A 15,261-nucleotide genomic window follows, 5' to 3' on the forward strand; every position below is an offset into this window, starting at 1 on the left:
CGCTGCTTCCCTCTCCCGACCTCTTCCCACCATCTGGAGGCGCAGGGCCCCGGCGGAAGGAGAGCGGCGGGACTGGGGAGGCGCCAGCTGGTGGCCTCTCGATGCCCTCTTGGAGCAGTGCCACCCTTTAAGATACAATCTTTTGAAAAGTAAACCAACGACCTCGAATCTTAGCTTGTCCGTCTAAGAAAAAGCCACCGTCGCTAGATAGTTGGATTGGCCGGGCTCGCAGTTTCCAGGCGCTTGGAAACCTTGGATTCTTCAGAGTTACCTGCGCCCGGGTCAGACAACTGCGTGCGCGGTGTTAGAAGAAAAGGGGGAGAGAAGAGAGACGGAGGTGCGCTGGCTGGCGAGGGGCCGGAGAAGAGGACAAAGTAACGCGAGCATGCCCGCTCCGGAGAAACTGGGGGTTTCCCGATTGCTCTGAGCAGCCAGAGCGCCCCGACCCCGCGCCCCGTCCCTGCGCGGCGCGCGCACCGCCTCCCGGCACCGTTCCAGGCGGCCGGCCTGCGCCCTGGCGGGGAAAGGGTGTACGTGCTGGTGGCCGAGCCAGCTCGGGCTCCTCCCGCCCGTCCCGAGCTGGAACGACTCCGCGCCCTTCCCCGCGCGGCCCGTGCCAGGCCTGGGGCCCCAGTCCCTCGCCATGGGCGCAGCGGGCTGGTGGGCGCTGGGCCGCCCCGGCCTGGGCGCGCGGTCCCCGCCGGGCTGGCTCGGGCTCGCCGCGCTGGGCCTGGCCGCGGTGGCGCTGGCGGCCGTGGCGTGGCGCGGCGCGCGGCCCTGGCGGCGCCGGCGGCTGCGGCAGGTGGGCACCGTGGCGCAGCTCTGGCTCTACCCGATCAAGTCGTGCAAGGGCGTGCGGGTGAGCGCGGCGGAGTGCACGGCCCTGGGGCTGCGCAGCGGGCCCCTGCGCGACAGGTACGTCCGCCCGGCCGCAGAAGCAGCGCCTGCTGGCCCGGGGAGGGCCGGCAGTGGGGTCTGTCCGGAGACGGAAATAGAGCTTGGCCATCCGGGCTTCCTGCGCTCCGTTGGACCGTCTGCCTTTGTCCCTTTAGCTGGGAAGCTCAAGTTCATGTCCGATTTAGATTTGGAAAAGTAGATGGGACCCTACCCTTGTGCAAGCCCTTGCCCTCTCTGTAAAAGGAGGGGTTCTGACGTGCTTACCCCCACAGCTCCTGCTGTTTTAAAGATTATGGTTTTCTCTTAGAAGAGCAGGGGTAGAAAAATAAAATGCCGCTGGCGCTGGAGGCTGGTCAGGAGCAGCGGGGAAACCGAAACCAAGTGTGGTTGCGGGATGCTGGCTCTCACCCGCTCTTGTTCCTCGCACTCCCCAGTCCTGGGGTCCGTACGTGCGAGACCTGCCCCCGCCCCCCATGGCTCCCGTCTCTGTTTGCTCGTTGTTTTTGCTCCTTGTTTGTGATCATTGTCTTGTTGTTCTTTTCTTTAGGAGGCACCTGAACCCAACCCAGGGCCTCCCATGTGGAAGGCAGGTGCTCAGCTGCGTGAGCCACTTCTGCTACCCTCCCCCACACTTCAGTGAAGTCATTGGGGAGGGTTTAGAGGGAGGGGCATGGCAGGGGGCTGTGAGCAGAAGGCGGCAGGTTGTGATACTTGCCGTTAAGAGAATAGTGTATCCCCTTGGCCCAGAGGCAGAGTGGTTCTTGATTTTGGGTAAAAACTCTTACGAGCACAGGGCCTGGCACAAAGACATGCCATCCTCCTCCTTCAGAATCTCAGCCCAGAGGTGAGGATGCATACGCTTGTCGACACAGAATTACGCAGCCTGAGGTGCAGAAGATCCCTCGACAGTGAAGGACGCTAAATCCTAGGAAGAGCAACCGAGGGACAGCTGGCTGTCCTTCCTTGGTTCCTCGGGATTAAGCTGCGTTCTCGTCTACCTGGGATGCCTTAGCTGTGGTCCTGTCCAGGGGGAGGGAGATTGCAAGTTGACAAGTTGACCATCCAGGGAACCTTCTAGCCGAGGGCCACCTGTTGCCTGAGTTCAGCGCAGGACCATCTGCCCTGTTCTCTGAAGACTGCCATCCTCTCCAAGAAATGTGAGTCCCTCACTGCACTGGAAGAAAACCTAACTCATTTTAGAGAAGTGCCATGTATGCCGACCGTGTAACTCATGGGGACTTTCCGTTCCCCCCTTCCAGATTCCTAATCCTGGAGGGCTTTTTGAAAATATAGTTTCCTGAGAGTCCCAACCCAGGCCTGCAGAATCAGAATCACCAAGAGTGCAGCTTACTAGTGTAAGGTGTTTAAAGCTCACCAGGTGATTCGATGCTATAATTAGACTTTTTTTTTCCCTTTTACTGGGATCAGTAAGAAGAACAGGGTGTTTAGAGCTTTTTTCAGTGAGAAGGATTGAAGAAGCCTTATTGCTGGAGGGACTTTGGGCACAGTCGTACTGGACAGCCTTCAAAAACTGGGAGAAGCAAATTCTGGTATTGTGAGTGCAACTTCACAATGTCAGTGCATGAAAGTGCATGGAGTCGTGGAACAGCTTTCCTGGCTGGAAAGACTGAAGTTACCTCACAGACACATTTCTAGTTCTTCTTTGTGATTCTTTTAATTATCTGAATAAACTGTTGCTTCCCCACTTGTCACGTCGCTGTCTTGCCAGGGCTTTTGCTTCCAGGGGAAGAAAACCTTTACCCTTTGCTTGGGCCTTTCTGCCTGTGGGGATCCTAAAATAAATCAAACCAAATCAACTTTCCCTTGTTTTGAACAGTAAATGCCTGGGAAGGAGTGGGGTGAGGTGGCGATTGGAGAGGAACGCACGACAATGAAATGAACATTAATTCACGGCTTTATATACAGCACACGCTGTGTTAAATGCTTTCATGTAGACTGCTGTAATTAAGCCTTGTAACAATCTTGTGACATTTAACAAATAAGCAAACAGTACCACAAGGGGTGAGTATCTCACCAAGATCACAATACCCACGTGTACTGGAAGGGTTTGAACCCAGGCCTGCGTGAGTAGAGCACTCATGCTTTTTCTATGAAACCAGTGCGTGATACGGAAGTCAAAGGATCACGCCCAGGCTCTCCGAGCCTCATTTTCCTCCTTGCAAAAAAAAAGTTCTCGGTTATCTCTAAGATCCCATCTAACCTGGATTTTACTTCTCAAACGATAATTGAAATCTGAAAAGAAGCTTGCTGGAAAGAGCTTTTCTAAATGACTCCTGTTCTCGCAACCTGAGATGACAGTAAGGAAACTACAATTCCTAGAATGCAGGGAAAAGGTCTCTTCTAGTTGATTCCATTCTGATCCTGTGTCTTTGGAACTGTTCTTAACGCTATGGGATCTTCCCCTGTAAGTGCCCTGTGCCTCAAATTTCTGTAGGTCTTTTGTTCGGAGGCCTTTGCTTATTTGGGAGTGTTTGCCTGGAGCACCCGTGCTCTCAGGGTGTTTAAAGTCTGCGCAGCAGGGCGCTGGCATTGGCTGGCTGGCTCAGCGCTGGGGAGGGCTGGCTGTGTTCCGGCCTTGTAAACCTCGCTCTCCTTAGCAGCCTCTCTGACTCTACCATTTATAAACCTGGCGGGACTCCTTTCTTTCTGAAGCCAGCTTTTATTTCTTCTGCACTTTCTTATCTACTGAGGAAATGCACTGCCTGAACTTATTACGAAGCACGTCATCTGCCCAATTCTTTCCACACTTCCCCTCCCGCTCCCGGGCGTGGGGGGGTCCTCTGCTCGCCCCACTTTTAGACTCTGTCTTTCATGCTCCCTACATCAACTTGTAATTTGAGATTTCTCTCTTCCCCATCGCTGTTGGTCTGTCAGGGTGCTGTTTGTTGTACATTTGGGGAATCTGAGCTCCAGCGTCCCCCCAAACTGTTCCCTACACCCCATACTCATGACTTATGTGTAAAATCAGGGTGCTGGTTTTTAGTGCTACAGACTAGGTTGTGATAACTTGGTCATCAAAAAAATCCATACTCCAGACTTACCCTTTCTTTGAGGACTGAAAGGGCTAATTATTAATTTGCTGCACAGCGTTTGTGTACAAGATGTAAAAATATCACTACCTAGGTTTATAGGGATTTCTGAGGAGAGTCGGGTTATGTTACCTCTTATCATCCATCCTCGATCTGTCACAGTGTTAAAGTCCCTGCAAGTTGCCACTCACCATTTCAACTGCAGTGTTTAGCCCCAAATCCTTAGCTCCCACCTCCCACTGGTAACTCCCAGGAGTGAACTCCCAGGTGGTTGTCCAAGGAATGGGCTGAAGCTAACGGCAGGAATGGTAAGCCAGAGCGCAGGGCAGCTGGGGAGGAACGGGAGAAGAGAAGACCCAGCCGAGGGATGGGCCGACTGTGAAAAGATGAGGTGCAAACAGTGGAGTCACTTCAGTGTGGAGTGTGTATGGTCACGAGCAGATCTCAGAGGTTGTCCTCCCTGGGGGTTGGGGCATATTGGAAGGTAAGGGTGCAGGCGTTGGTGGGGTTGACCGAAGCAGGGCCATCCAGACCTCTGCACCAAGAATGAGGCTGGAGCAGGGAAAGGGGCTCAACCTCGAGGGAAACAGGCTTATAAAAAAGTAGGCAGGAGCTCCCGAGGTGAGAGAACTCACCCCAGAGGTGAGTAGGTCAGAGGGACTTGGGAACCCAAAACAACTAGAAAGAAAGCACAGGCCTCCTGGAGGGGCAGGGAGCTGGGAAGGGAGTAGCCCAGACAATTCCTAAAATGCCGTTACACTGTTAGGGCTCCACAGTTGCAAACCCACACCCACACATGCCAGGTAGCAGGGCATAGGCTGCCAGCTGTCATCTGCTGGCTTCGTATCTGGGAAGGGACAGATTAGCCAGCCCCTGAACAGGGACACTGCCTGACAGGGAAGTACCAGGTGTGAAACTATCTATCAGGGTCCAGCAAGGGCCGGGCCTGAGCTTCCTGTGCTCTGGGATCAGATCATCTCGCAAGGTTAACCCAGAATTTCCCACTTGGTTGCAGTCATGGTTTGAAGCGTCCCCCGGGCAGGGGCCACCCCTCCTTCCGAAAGGACCGTCCTACTTACCCTGCTCACATTTGGAAGACCCCGAAGGCTCTGGCTTTCCCTTGCTGGTCACTCATCAGTGTCTGCAAAGTTCCTTACCCTCCTGTCGGCAATTTCTGTCTGATGTGGTGTTATTGAAACTTACTTTCTCTAGGGGTAGAAGACTCCCCCCCCCCCCCCCCCCCCCCCGCCACCAATAATCCTAGATGCAGTTGTGGTGGATTGAACTGTGTGCCCACTTTGGACATCTTCTTGGTCTTGGTCTGCATTCTGGTGGCTGTAGATCTATTATAATTAGGATCGGTGGAAGATGTTACTTCAGTTACGGTATAGCTCAGCTGAGTCAGGTTTGCCTTCATTCGGATTACTGGAACTATTTACAGGCAGAATGAAATTCAGAGATGAGAAAGCCACGGGAAGAAGTTGAAAGGCAAAGGAGCCTGGAGGAGAAAGGAGAAGACATGGCTTGACCAAACAACTGGGCACAATTACCTGGCTGAGTTGACACAATAGCCTAACCATCACAGTGTCTGTTGGTAGAATTATGGATGTTGAAGGTACTCTAATGGGGCTTCAGAAGAAAATGGTGAATGTGTTATTGGAAACTGAAGAAAGATGACCCCTGTTATAAAGTGGCAGAGATCTTGGACAAATTGTGTTCTGATGTGGGATGGAAGGCAGCACTTGAAAGTGATGAACTTGGATATACAGCTGGTGAGATCTCCAAGCTAAGTGTGGAAGGTGCAGCCTGAGATCTCTTTGTGGCTTACAGCAAAATGTGAGAGGAAAGGGATAAGCTGAGAATTATAAACTATTTAGCTTATAGGAACCTGAAGTTGATGATTTTGAAAAAGCCCAGCTTATCCAGATAGTGTGGTCTGAGAATAAGGCCAGAAGAGGCTCTATTGGGAACCTTCCTGAGATTTGGGAAGTAAGTCCCCAGAGAACAGGACTCCATGTGGAGGTTTAACTGAACAATCCTTTGCTAAACTGGGCATGGGTAAACATGGATCCAGCCGGACATTGCAGTGAAAGTCAGAACTGGAGATGCAGTTACAGGAAGGATCTGTGGAAAGTCCTTTTGTATGATGGTTTGGACACTCTTGAACTGCATGCATAGCCAACAAGGTTTTTACTAAGTTTGTAGGAGCAGAACCAGGAAGAATGACTTCAAGGGCAAAACCATGGAAACAAACATCTGCACCAGAAAGATCTCCTTGGCCCAAAAGAGCAGGCCCACCACCTGTGTGGAAAGGACAGTACACCCCTGGTTTGGAGGGGGCAGGCCTTGTGTCCCATTGTTTAGGGAGAGCTCTGCCACCCCAGTGCTCAGAGGTGGTGAGGTCTGGGCCCCAGTGTTTGTGGAGAGTTTGGTGCCACTCCGATGCTGGGAGAGGGTGGGTCCTACACCCTCGTGTTTAAGGAGAGCATAACCACAGTGCAAGCACTTGAAAAGGGTGGGGCTGTTGCTGCCTTAGGCCCAGGGGACAAACAAAACATCAATCCACAGATGACTTTCAGACCTTGAGGTCTAATAGCATTTGCCCTGCTGGGTTTCAGACTCATTTGATCCCCGTCTTACTTCTAATTTCTCCCTTCGGGAATGGCAATGTTTATCCTGTGCCTGTTCTACTATTGTATATTGGACCAGAAAACTTGTTTTCTAGGTTTCATAGGTCCACAGACAGAGGAATTTTGCCCCAGGACAGATTACTCCCATAACTGATTTTGACAAGATGTTTTACTTAACATTCTTACAGAAACAGCTGAAGGTTTTGAGGATGTTATTGATGGAAAGAATGTATTTTGCTTTTGGGATGGAACATGTCTTTTTGGAGTCAAGAAGGTGGATTGTAGTGGATTGAATTATGAACTCCAGTGTGGACAGGTTCTTGGTCTTGGCCCTGCATTCTGGTGGGTGTAGACCCACTGTAAATAAGATCTCTTGAAGATGTTACTTCATGAAGGCATGGCCCAAATGAGTCAGGTTGGGCTTTCATCTGGATGACTGGAGTCCATATGAGCAGAATTAAATTCAGGCGGAGAGAAAGTCATGGGAAGAAGCTGCAAGTCAACAGAACCTGGAAGAGACATTGCCATGTGAGAGAAAATCTACCAACCAAAGATGGGCAAAAATCTTTGAAGGGAAGCAGATGTGGCTCAAGTGATTGAGCTCCCACCTATCACATGGGAGGTCCCCGGTTCGATTCCCAGTGCCTCCTAAAGAAGATAGCAAGCTAGCATGATGGGCAGGTACAGCGAACTGAACAACAAGATGATGCAACAAGGGACACGGGGAGGAAAAACAAAATGACAGACATAGCAAAAGCAGGGAGTGGAGGTGGCTTAAGTAATTAGGTGCCTCCCTCCCACATTGGAGTCCTGGATTTGGTTCCTGGTGCCTCCTAAAGAAACAAGGAAGATGAACAGACACAGCAAGTGCAAAACTTTGAAGGGGTGGGAAAAATAAATTAAAAATAAATCTTAAAAAAAAAATCTGTGGAGAGAAATCATCGCCTTGCTGATGCCTTGTTTTTGGCTTCCCCTAGCCTCAAATCCATGAGCTAATACCTTCCCATTGTTTAAGACAACAATTCTATGGCATTTGTTTTAACAGCTGGGAATCTAAGACAGCAATGTAACCCAAATCTTTGCTGTAGATAAAAGCATAACTGACCTGGCCAGTTCAACCTCCCTCCCAACTAACTCTACATCTCACCCTACTCTCCCCCATGGAAATAGAAAGTTGAAAACTGAGCCTACAAGGTAGGCTCTTTGGGAAACAAGTGGAGTTCTTACCTAATATGTGATTTCTGTGGAGTTTTTTTTTTTAAAGATTTATTTTTTATTTATTTCTCTCCCCTTTCCCCCGTCCCCCACCCAGTTGTCTGCTCTCTGTGTCCATTCGCTGTGTGCTCTTCTGTGACTGCTTCTATCCTTATCAGCGGCACTGGGAATCTGTGTTCTTTTCGTTGCATCATCTTGTTGTGTCAGCTCTCCGTGTGTGCGGCGCCATTCCTGGGCAGGCTGCACTTTCTTTCGCGCTGGGCGGCTCTCCTTATGGGGCGCACTCCTTGTGCGTGGGGCTCCCCTACGCGGGGGACACCCCTGCGTGGCAGGGCACTCCTTGTGCGCATCAGCCCTGCACATGGGCCAGCTTCACACGGGTCAAGGAGGTCTGGGGTTTGAATCGTGGACCTCCCATGTGGTAGGTGGATGCCCTATCCATTGGGCCAAGTCTGCTTCCCATCTGTGGAGTTTTGTTACCTAAATCAGAAGGTGTGCTTGAAGAGGAAAGGCTGTTGATTGAGTTTCCTCCTGTTTGAGAGGCATACCACAGCAAGTTTAGTAGAGTAGGTGCTGGTGTGGATCCTTTTGGCATCAAGAACATTACGAGACCTTTGTCTAGGGGTCCATTTTATTTAGGCCTATAGTTTTGGCCAGCCTATGTTTTTCCACAACAAAAATATCCAGAAGATGTCTCACTTCTCCCAGCAGCTCAGAGAAGTTTTTAACTTTTAACTTTAACTCAGAGAGTTTCTGACTAAAGTAGACTCCCCAAATAAGTCACATGGTTACCTACATAGTGAGCTAAGATCCCTAAATCAACCTTGTTTTCTGAACTGTACAATTTTAAACATTGGCCAGACCCTCTCTCCCAAGGTTGTTTCTGCCAAACAAGCTCCTTTTGGGGGATACCAACTTTTAGACCCAAAGAATTTGGCCATACTTGAATAACTGGCTAGAAAAGGATTGTTAGGTCCTCAGTTGGAACAGGTGGAGGTCTTATTTTTGCATTTTTAAAAATAAAATTTTATTGAAATATATCATTCATACATGTATATAAATAATAAGTGTATAGTAAACTTTGTGAATTTATGAAACAAACATGCATATCATCATACGAGGCTCCCATACATCACCCCACCACCAACACCTTGCATTGTTGTGAAACAATTGTTAGAAACTATGAAAGAGCATCATCAAAATGTTACTACTAACTATAGCCCATATCTTACATTTGATGTATTTCCCCCCAACCCACCCGATTATTAACACCCGGTATTAGTATTATGTGTTTGTTATTCTTCATGAGAGAACGTTCTCATGCTTGTCCTGTTAACCACAGTCCATCGCCCACCACTGGATTTCCTGGGTTCTACAGTCCCATGCTTTGTACAACCCATTCAGAGTGTACACTCCGTGGCTCTCGCGTTCCTCGCAGACTTGTGCTGTCAGCCCCTCAGTCAACTTTAGAACGTTTTCATTACTCGAAAGGAAAAATGTGGGCAGAGGGTTTTGAGCTAGAGGGAAACTGTTGAGAGGATGGCAGAGGATTTGCTAAGGATGTCGGTGTTGTCGTTTTTCTCTGCAGGTTTTGGCTGGTGGTTAAGGAAGACGGACACATGGTCACTGCCCGGCAGGAGCCTCGCCTCGTGCTGGTTTCCATCGCCGAGGAGGACGATCGCCTGATTCTTAGTGCTCCGGGCATGGACCAGCTCTCTTTGCCTAGCAAGCTGCCTTCCTCCAACATGCTCCAGGACTGCAGGTCCTCTGCTTGGGGTCTTTCGGGACTTGCGCTAGACCTGATTTTCTTTTAGGGTCTTCCCTGCATTCTGTCAAGCGACAGTTTATGCAATAGAAGATAAAATTGGTAAAGGAAGTGTTGTAGAGAAATCGGGTGTGCGCGGTATCGAAGGCCAGGACACGAGAGTACCGAGAAGGAAGTTGGTTTATTTCGACCTAATAAAAACCGAGCCCCGAATAGAATTTTGGGTTCCCTTTTATACAGAAAAGATATGAGTAGGGAGTTAAATGGTGCTTTTGTGAAAGAAAATGACTTTCCTTGTTAGTTAAGTGTTTGTCTGAGTACCAGATAAGTTTTGAATTATAGTACCCCCCATATTTTAGGTGAGCTTGAATTAGCATATCCCTCACATCTCAGGTGAGCTTGAATTAGCATATCACTCACATCTCAGGTGAGCTTGAATTAGCATATCCGGATGCAACCTTGAATACACATTTGTCTCACATCCTTTTTGAACATTCAGAGACTATAGGGCCTATATTACTTATTTGGCCATCTTGGGGACTAGGTACTCTTGGAAACAATTTTGAATTTATGCACAGGCTATATCAGAAGTACTTAGGAGAAGTCTAATCAGAGTGGGGTGAACGGGTGGTCAGGTGTGAGCAGGTGGATGATGTAGGGTATAAAGGGGGGGCACATGTGCTAATCTTCAGGGCTTATCTCCTTTCATTCAAGTCAGATGGACATTTATCCAGAATTGCCAAGGGCCCAAGTGGAGGCTGCTTACCAGCTGTGTCTCAGCGCTGGTTGATAAGGATGTTGGAGATGTTCAAGGTGACTGCTGCATCTGAGGTCTGGGGTTGAAACTCAGGTGCCTCTAGGAGAAGCAGGTCTGAGAGGCTCCTACCGCTGGCCTCAGGGCTCGGCTCCCTTTCGGTCTACAGGACTTCCTGTGGTGTGTCAAGTTCCATGGCTGCCCAGGTTTCCCCTGGGCTCTCAGGAAGTCTTGGAGGCGTAGATGCTTGTCATTAGGTGCTCTCTGTTCCTTTCTAACAAACTGAGCTTTTTGTGTATGGAAAAACTAGCTATGTGCAAATGCCCCAGGGCTCAGAGGAGAGCCCCAGATCATTTTCCGGGCCCTCTTTTTGTGCTTGTTCAAACACAGTATCAAACACAAAGCTGAAACCCAGCACTCAAGGTTCTGAAGTCTCAAAAATCTGGAGCAAAAATATGCTGAATACGGTTTCTGTTAATTATTATTTTTTAGGAGGTATCGAGGATTGAACCTGGGACCTTGTACATGGAAAGTGGGTGCTCAACCACTGAGCTCCACCCACTCCTTTGTTAATTACCTTAGCAAGCTTATGAAGTAGATGTCATTAATTCCACTTAACGAATGAGGAAGCCAAGACTTAGATCAGTGTCACACAAAGCATTACAAAGATTTGAGCCAACTGCCCACCCCTCTCTCACCCCAGGGTTTTGCTCTTACCTCCTAGGTTTGGGGAGGTGAAAAGGTTTTCGACCAATTACAGGTTTGGGGCAAGTGAATTCAACCAAGAAAAAAACTTTAGCCTTCTTAAGTTGATTGAAGAACATTCTAAGTTCATGGGTAATTGCTAAATCGGCATGTGTTGAGTGACAAATATGAATGATGCTTGCACACTGACTTGGTCCTTACAACAAACAAATCCCCCCCCACCCCCAGGCTCTTTCCTTGCTAAGCGGGCAGAATTCCAGGACCACAGAGCCTCCCTGGATGGAAAGAGCTCAGTGGGGGAGCTGCTCCGGGTGGGCCAGGGCAGCAAGTGAGACCCATTCGCTCATCATTTCTGTTCCACACACCATTTGCATTTCTAACAGAGGTGGGAAGAGGGGGCCTAGAGCCCTGGAAGTTTGGAGAAAACAGCCTCAGGGAGCTGCGTGTGGGCTCGACAGGGAGGGGATGATAGCAGCACTTCACCCTCTCCAGCTAGTTAGCTGAGCTCTGTAACGAGTGTGGCCTGTATTCAAAAGCTATCGTTAATGGACGTATTGCCATGGAAACGGTTAAAAATTGAAGAAATAGTATAAAGTAGGCAGCAAGTGACAAACAGGTTACCACAGCAAGCTCACCAGAGCCTAAAAAACCAAACCAAACCAAACCAAACCAACCCAACCCAACCCAACCCAACCCAACCCAACCCCACCCCTCAGGCCAGAGAAAAGAAAAAGAAACCCCTTCAAAACTTAAAATTTTGCTTTTTTCATTTAAGTCTTTATTGCTTCTGGAGTTTATTTTACATGTGGCTTGAGGTAGCAATATAATTTTTATACGCATTAACAATTGTTCCAGTACTTTACCAAAAAATCCATTTGTTCCTCACTGACGCGTCACGAGGCGTGGGTCTCTTTCTGGGCTCCCATTCAGTTGTACCGGTCTGTTTATTGATTTCGGTTCCTCTGCTATCCTGCAGTAATTACTTTGAATTTATATCTTGAGAGCTAGTAGGAGAATTCTCCCCACCTTGTTCTCATTCTTCACGAGCAGCTTGACTGTTCTTGAGCCTTTGCTTTTTCATACATTTCAGTATCACCTTGTCAGGTTCCAAGTAAAATCCTCTCGGGTTTTTTAATTGCACTGCAGTGAAATTGCTGCTCAATTTGGAAAAATTTAAATCACTATAGATGAATCATGGAACATTTTGTGTCAAAATGGGGAAGAGAGTAGATTTTGCACAGAATTCTGAAAGAATCGAAGAGGTAGAAAACCAGAGGGCTATGGGGACAGTGTGTCGTGGGAACTCAGGCTCGGGCATGACAGACCATCAGCAAACGGCCGCTTTATTACTAACATAGCATCAGGCTCCAGAAGAGCAGGGCACGAGATCCCACCACGGCAGGATTCCCAGGGAGGCCAGTCGCTCGGGCCAGTGCCACGCTCCACCTGTGTCGGAGAAGAGACCCGGTGCTGTGTGAGGGCTGCGTGTTTACCCACTGCAGGGGGAGGGGCCTGCCACCGAGGGTTCCTGCCGTAATAAGCAGCTGGAACTGCTGCTTCCCCATGTCCTGGTTCAGGTATGGTCAGGCCGCTCCTCAGATGTGACGTCTCCCTGGGGCTGTGGGATGGAAGTAGACCGAGGCCTCTGCACACAGCAGAAAAGGAGACCGGGTGGGGCAGGGCTGGGGACAGCCCCTGGGTGTCTCTGACTTCACCTGCAGGACAGAAACAGTCTCTTTCAGGGATGGGAGACTGCAAAGGATTAGTGGAAAAATAATTTTCAGCAGTGGGAAAGGACACTTGATAGTTAGTCTTAGTTTCCTGGGACTGCTATAACAAATAAACACCAAGCGAATGGCTGAACACACCAGCTATTTAGTATCTCAATGTTCTGAGGTGCAGAATCTTTCCCGGCCTCTTCCCAGCTTCTGGTGGTTTGTCGGCAATCCTTGGGCTTCTGTCTCCCCCTCAGTCTTCACGGGGTGTTCTCCCCTTGTCTTTCTGTCCAAATTTCCTCTTCTTATTAGGACACGGGTCACGTTGGATTCGGCCTCCCTAACCCAGTTTGGCCTCATCTTACCTACTGAGGACCTATTCTGCCCCTAACAATGAGCGTCCGATTTGCTTGGCGCAGTAGACTGGCTGCCTGAAGGGAAAGGCTGAGGCCAGGACAGGCCGTGAGGTGCCTGTGGGCCCACAGTTAGCCCGAGGCTAAACAACGGCTCGGAGGAGAGGGTGTAGAGAGAAGGGAAGGGCCCAGGAGGGGTTCAAAGAACAGTGTCAAGATCTGACGGTAGGTGGGAAAGGAGGTCCGAGGGTGAGGGGTCTCTACCCATCGGACCAGCGTCAGGGCTCCGGGGCTCAGGGCTCCAACCAGGGGCGCTGCCAGTGCTCACCCCGGGCCCTTCCCTGCATCACCTCAGGGCTCTCCGGGCTGGGAGAAGCGTCCACATGGGCCGTGGGAGCACGTGGGAAACGTGAAGGGAGTCCACTTCGAGGTCCTCAAATGCCACAGGCTCTTCTCGTTCTAGAACTGATCCAAAACTCGCTGCCGCTGGCAAGTTCTCCTCTCGACCTCCCCTTTGTAGAGACCGCTTGCCTCTGCCCTCCTCCTACCCTCCTGGGAAGCATCTGTGGGCCCCAAAAGATTGGAAAGACTGTTGTGGATAAAGAGAATGACTCCAGTGGCAGAGTCAAATGTGTCTGCGAATTGGGGTTTCCAATTCCTAGCATGAGGGAGCCTCTAATCAAACTGTTGCCGATGAATCACGACAAATACTTTTTGATGATGGGTCACTGTGTGGCAGATAGCGTAGAAGGAATTCAAAGAATGAGTGATATTACTTAACTAAATTTCTTCCGTTTCCATCTACTTATTTACAGGAGAAAGTTTCTCAGGACTTAACTTTTTAAAAAAGGAATAAAATTGATGCTGAACCCTGTCTTATTCCAGCAATAAATAAGATTCATTCTCAGATACATAAATACTCTGTAGGCATCATTAAGAAATGAAAGTAAACTTTCACTTGTTATGTTTAGTAATTATTTTAAAAATTTATAACATACTCATTTCGTTGGGATCAACTTGTACAAGGTAAAATTGTAATGATAATTCAATCCTGAAAAAAAAATTTTCCACACTTGGAGACTTAAGAAGTAAAGGAAATTAGATGTCAATTTATAGGTGGTAGTCTTGGCCCAGTGCATAGGGCATCCGCCTACCACATGGGAGGTCTGCGGTTCAAACCCTGGGCCTCCTTGACCCGTGTGGAGCTGGCCCATGCGCAGTGCTGATGCGCGCAAGGAGTGCCCTGCCACTCAGGGGTGTCCCCCGCATAGGGGAGCCCCACATGCAAGGAGTTCAACCCGTAAGGAGAGCCGCCCAGCGTGAAAGAAAGTGCAGCTTGCGCAGGAATGGTGCCGCACACAGGGAGAGCTGACACAGCAAGACGACACAACAGAAAGAAACACAGATTCTTGTGCTGCTGACAACCACAGAAGCGGACAAAGAAGACGCAGCAAATAGACACAGAGAACAGACAACCAGGGTGGGGGGGTGGGGAAAGGGAGAGAAATAAATAAATAAAGATTTCAATTTATAGCTTTCTTTTGGTGAAAAAGAAATATAATAAGTAATCCATCGGGATAAAAATTATTAAGATAAAATTATGTAAGAATAAAAAAGGGGCATTATGTAAAATTTGGGTCTCTTAACGAAGACCTTATTCATATGTTTTTTAAATGGATAGGGATAGATAATAAGCCATGGTGGTATTAAGATTCCATTGCATACTTTTTAAAAGCATAATGTAATCAATTTTATTTTAATTGTCAATCTTTACAACTCAGCGGAAATTATATTCTTCACAACTAATTAAACACGATAAGAGATTTTACACCACGTGGGCACATAAGATAGTATCTACTATACTATAATCTCCAATTTCCAGCTGGAGACTGAAGGTCAGGTTAATGATTTGCTCAAGGTCATGGGACTAGAAAAATCGCAGAGTTCCCGTTTGCATGGGTCTATTGGGCTGTAAGCTCAGGTGTATCTGCCACACTGCACTCACGTGATAGTATCTTGTTAGAAATGCAGAAGCTCTTGCTAAAGCTGAGATCTTCTGAGCCAGAATCTGCACTTTAATCACACGCCCAGGTAATTCACATGCACACTGGAGTCTGAGCAGAACCCGTCCAGAGCACATTCAGCTCGCTTCCCCCCTTAGCTTCTGCCCGGCTTCG

The 15,261-nt window shown here is 48.9% G+C and overlaps 1 protein-coding gene across 2 annotated transcripts in view; it reads left to right on the top strand.

The window, feature by feature from the left end:
* The first annotated feature begins 628 nt into the window (after window positions 1–628).
* Window positions 629–15,261, top strand: part of MTARC2 (mitochondrial amidoxime reducing component 2) — a 39,595-nt gene continuing 24,962 nt past the window's right edge. For both annotated transcript variants that reach the window (XM_004459925.5, XM_058275245.2), the window contains exons 1-2: window positions 629–915; window positions 9,381–9,554. In XM_004459925.5, the coding sequence (XP_004459982.2) occupies window positions 644–915; window positions 9,381–9,554 (446 nt within the window). In that variant the 5' untranslated portion in view covers window positions 629–643. The remainder of the gene's footprint in view (window positions 916–9,380; window positions 9,555–15,261) is intronic.

This window comes from Dasypus novemcinctus, chromosome 13, assembly GCF_030445035.2.
Source record: "Dasypus novemcinctus isolate mDasNov1 chromosome 13, mDasNov1.1.hap2, whole genome shotgun sequence".
Taxonomy (NCBI): Eukaryota; Metazoa; Chordata; class Mammalia; order Cingulata; family Dasypodidae; genus Dasypus; species Dasypus novemcinctus.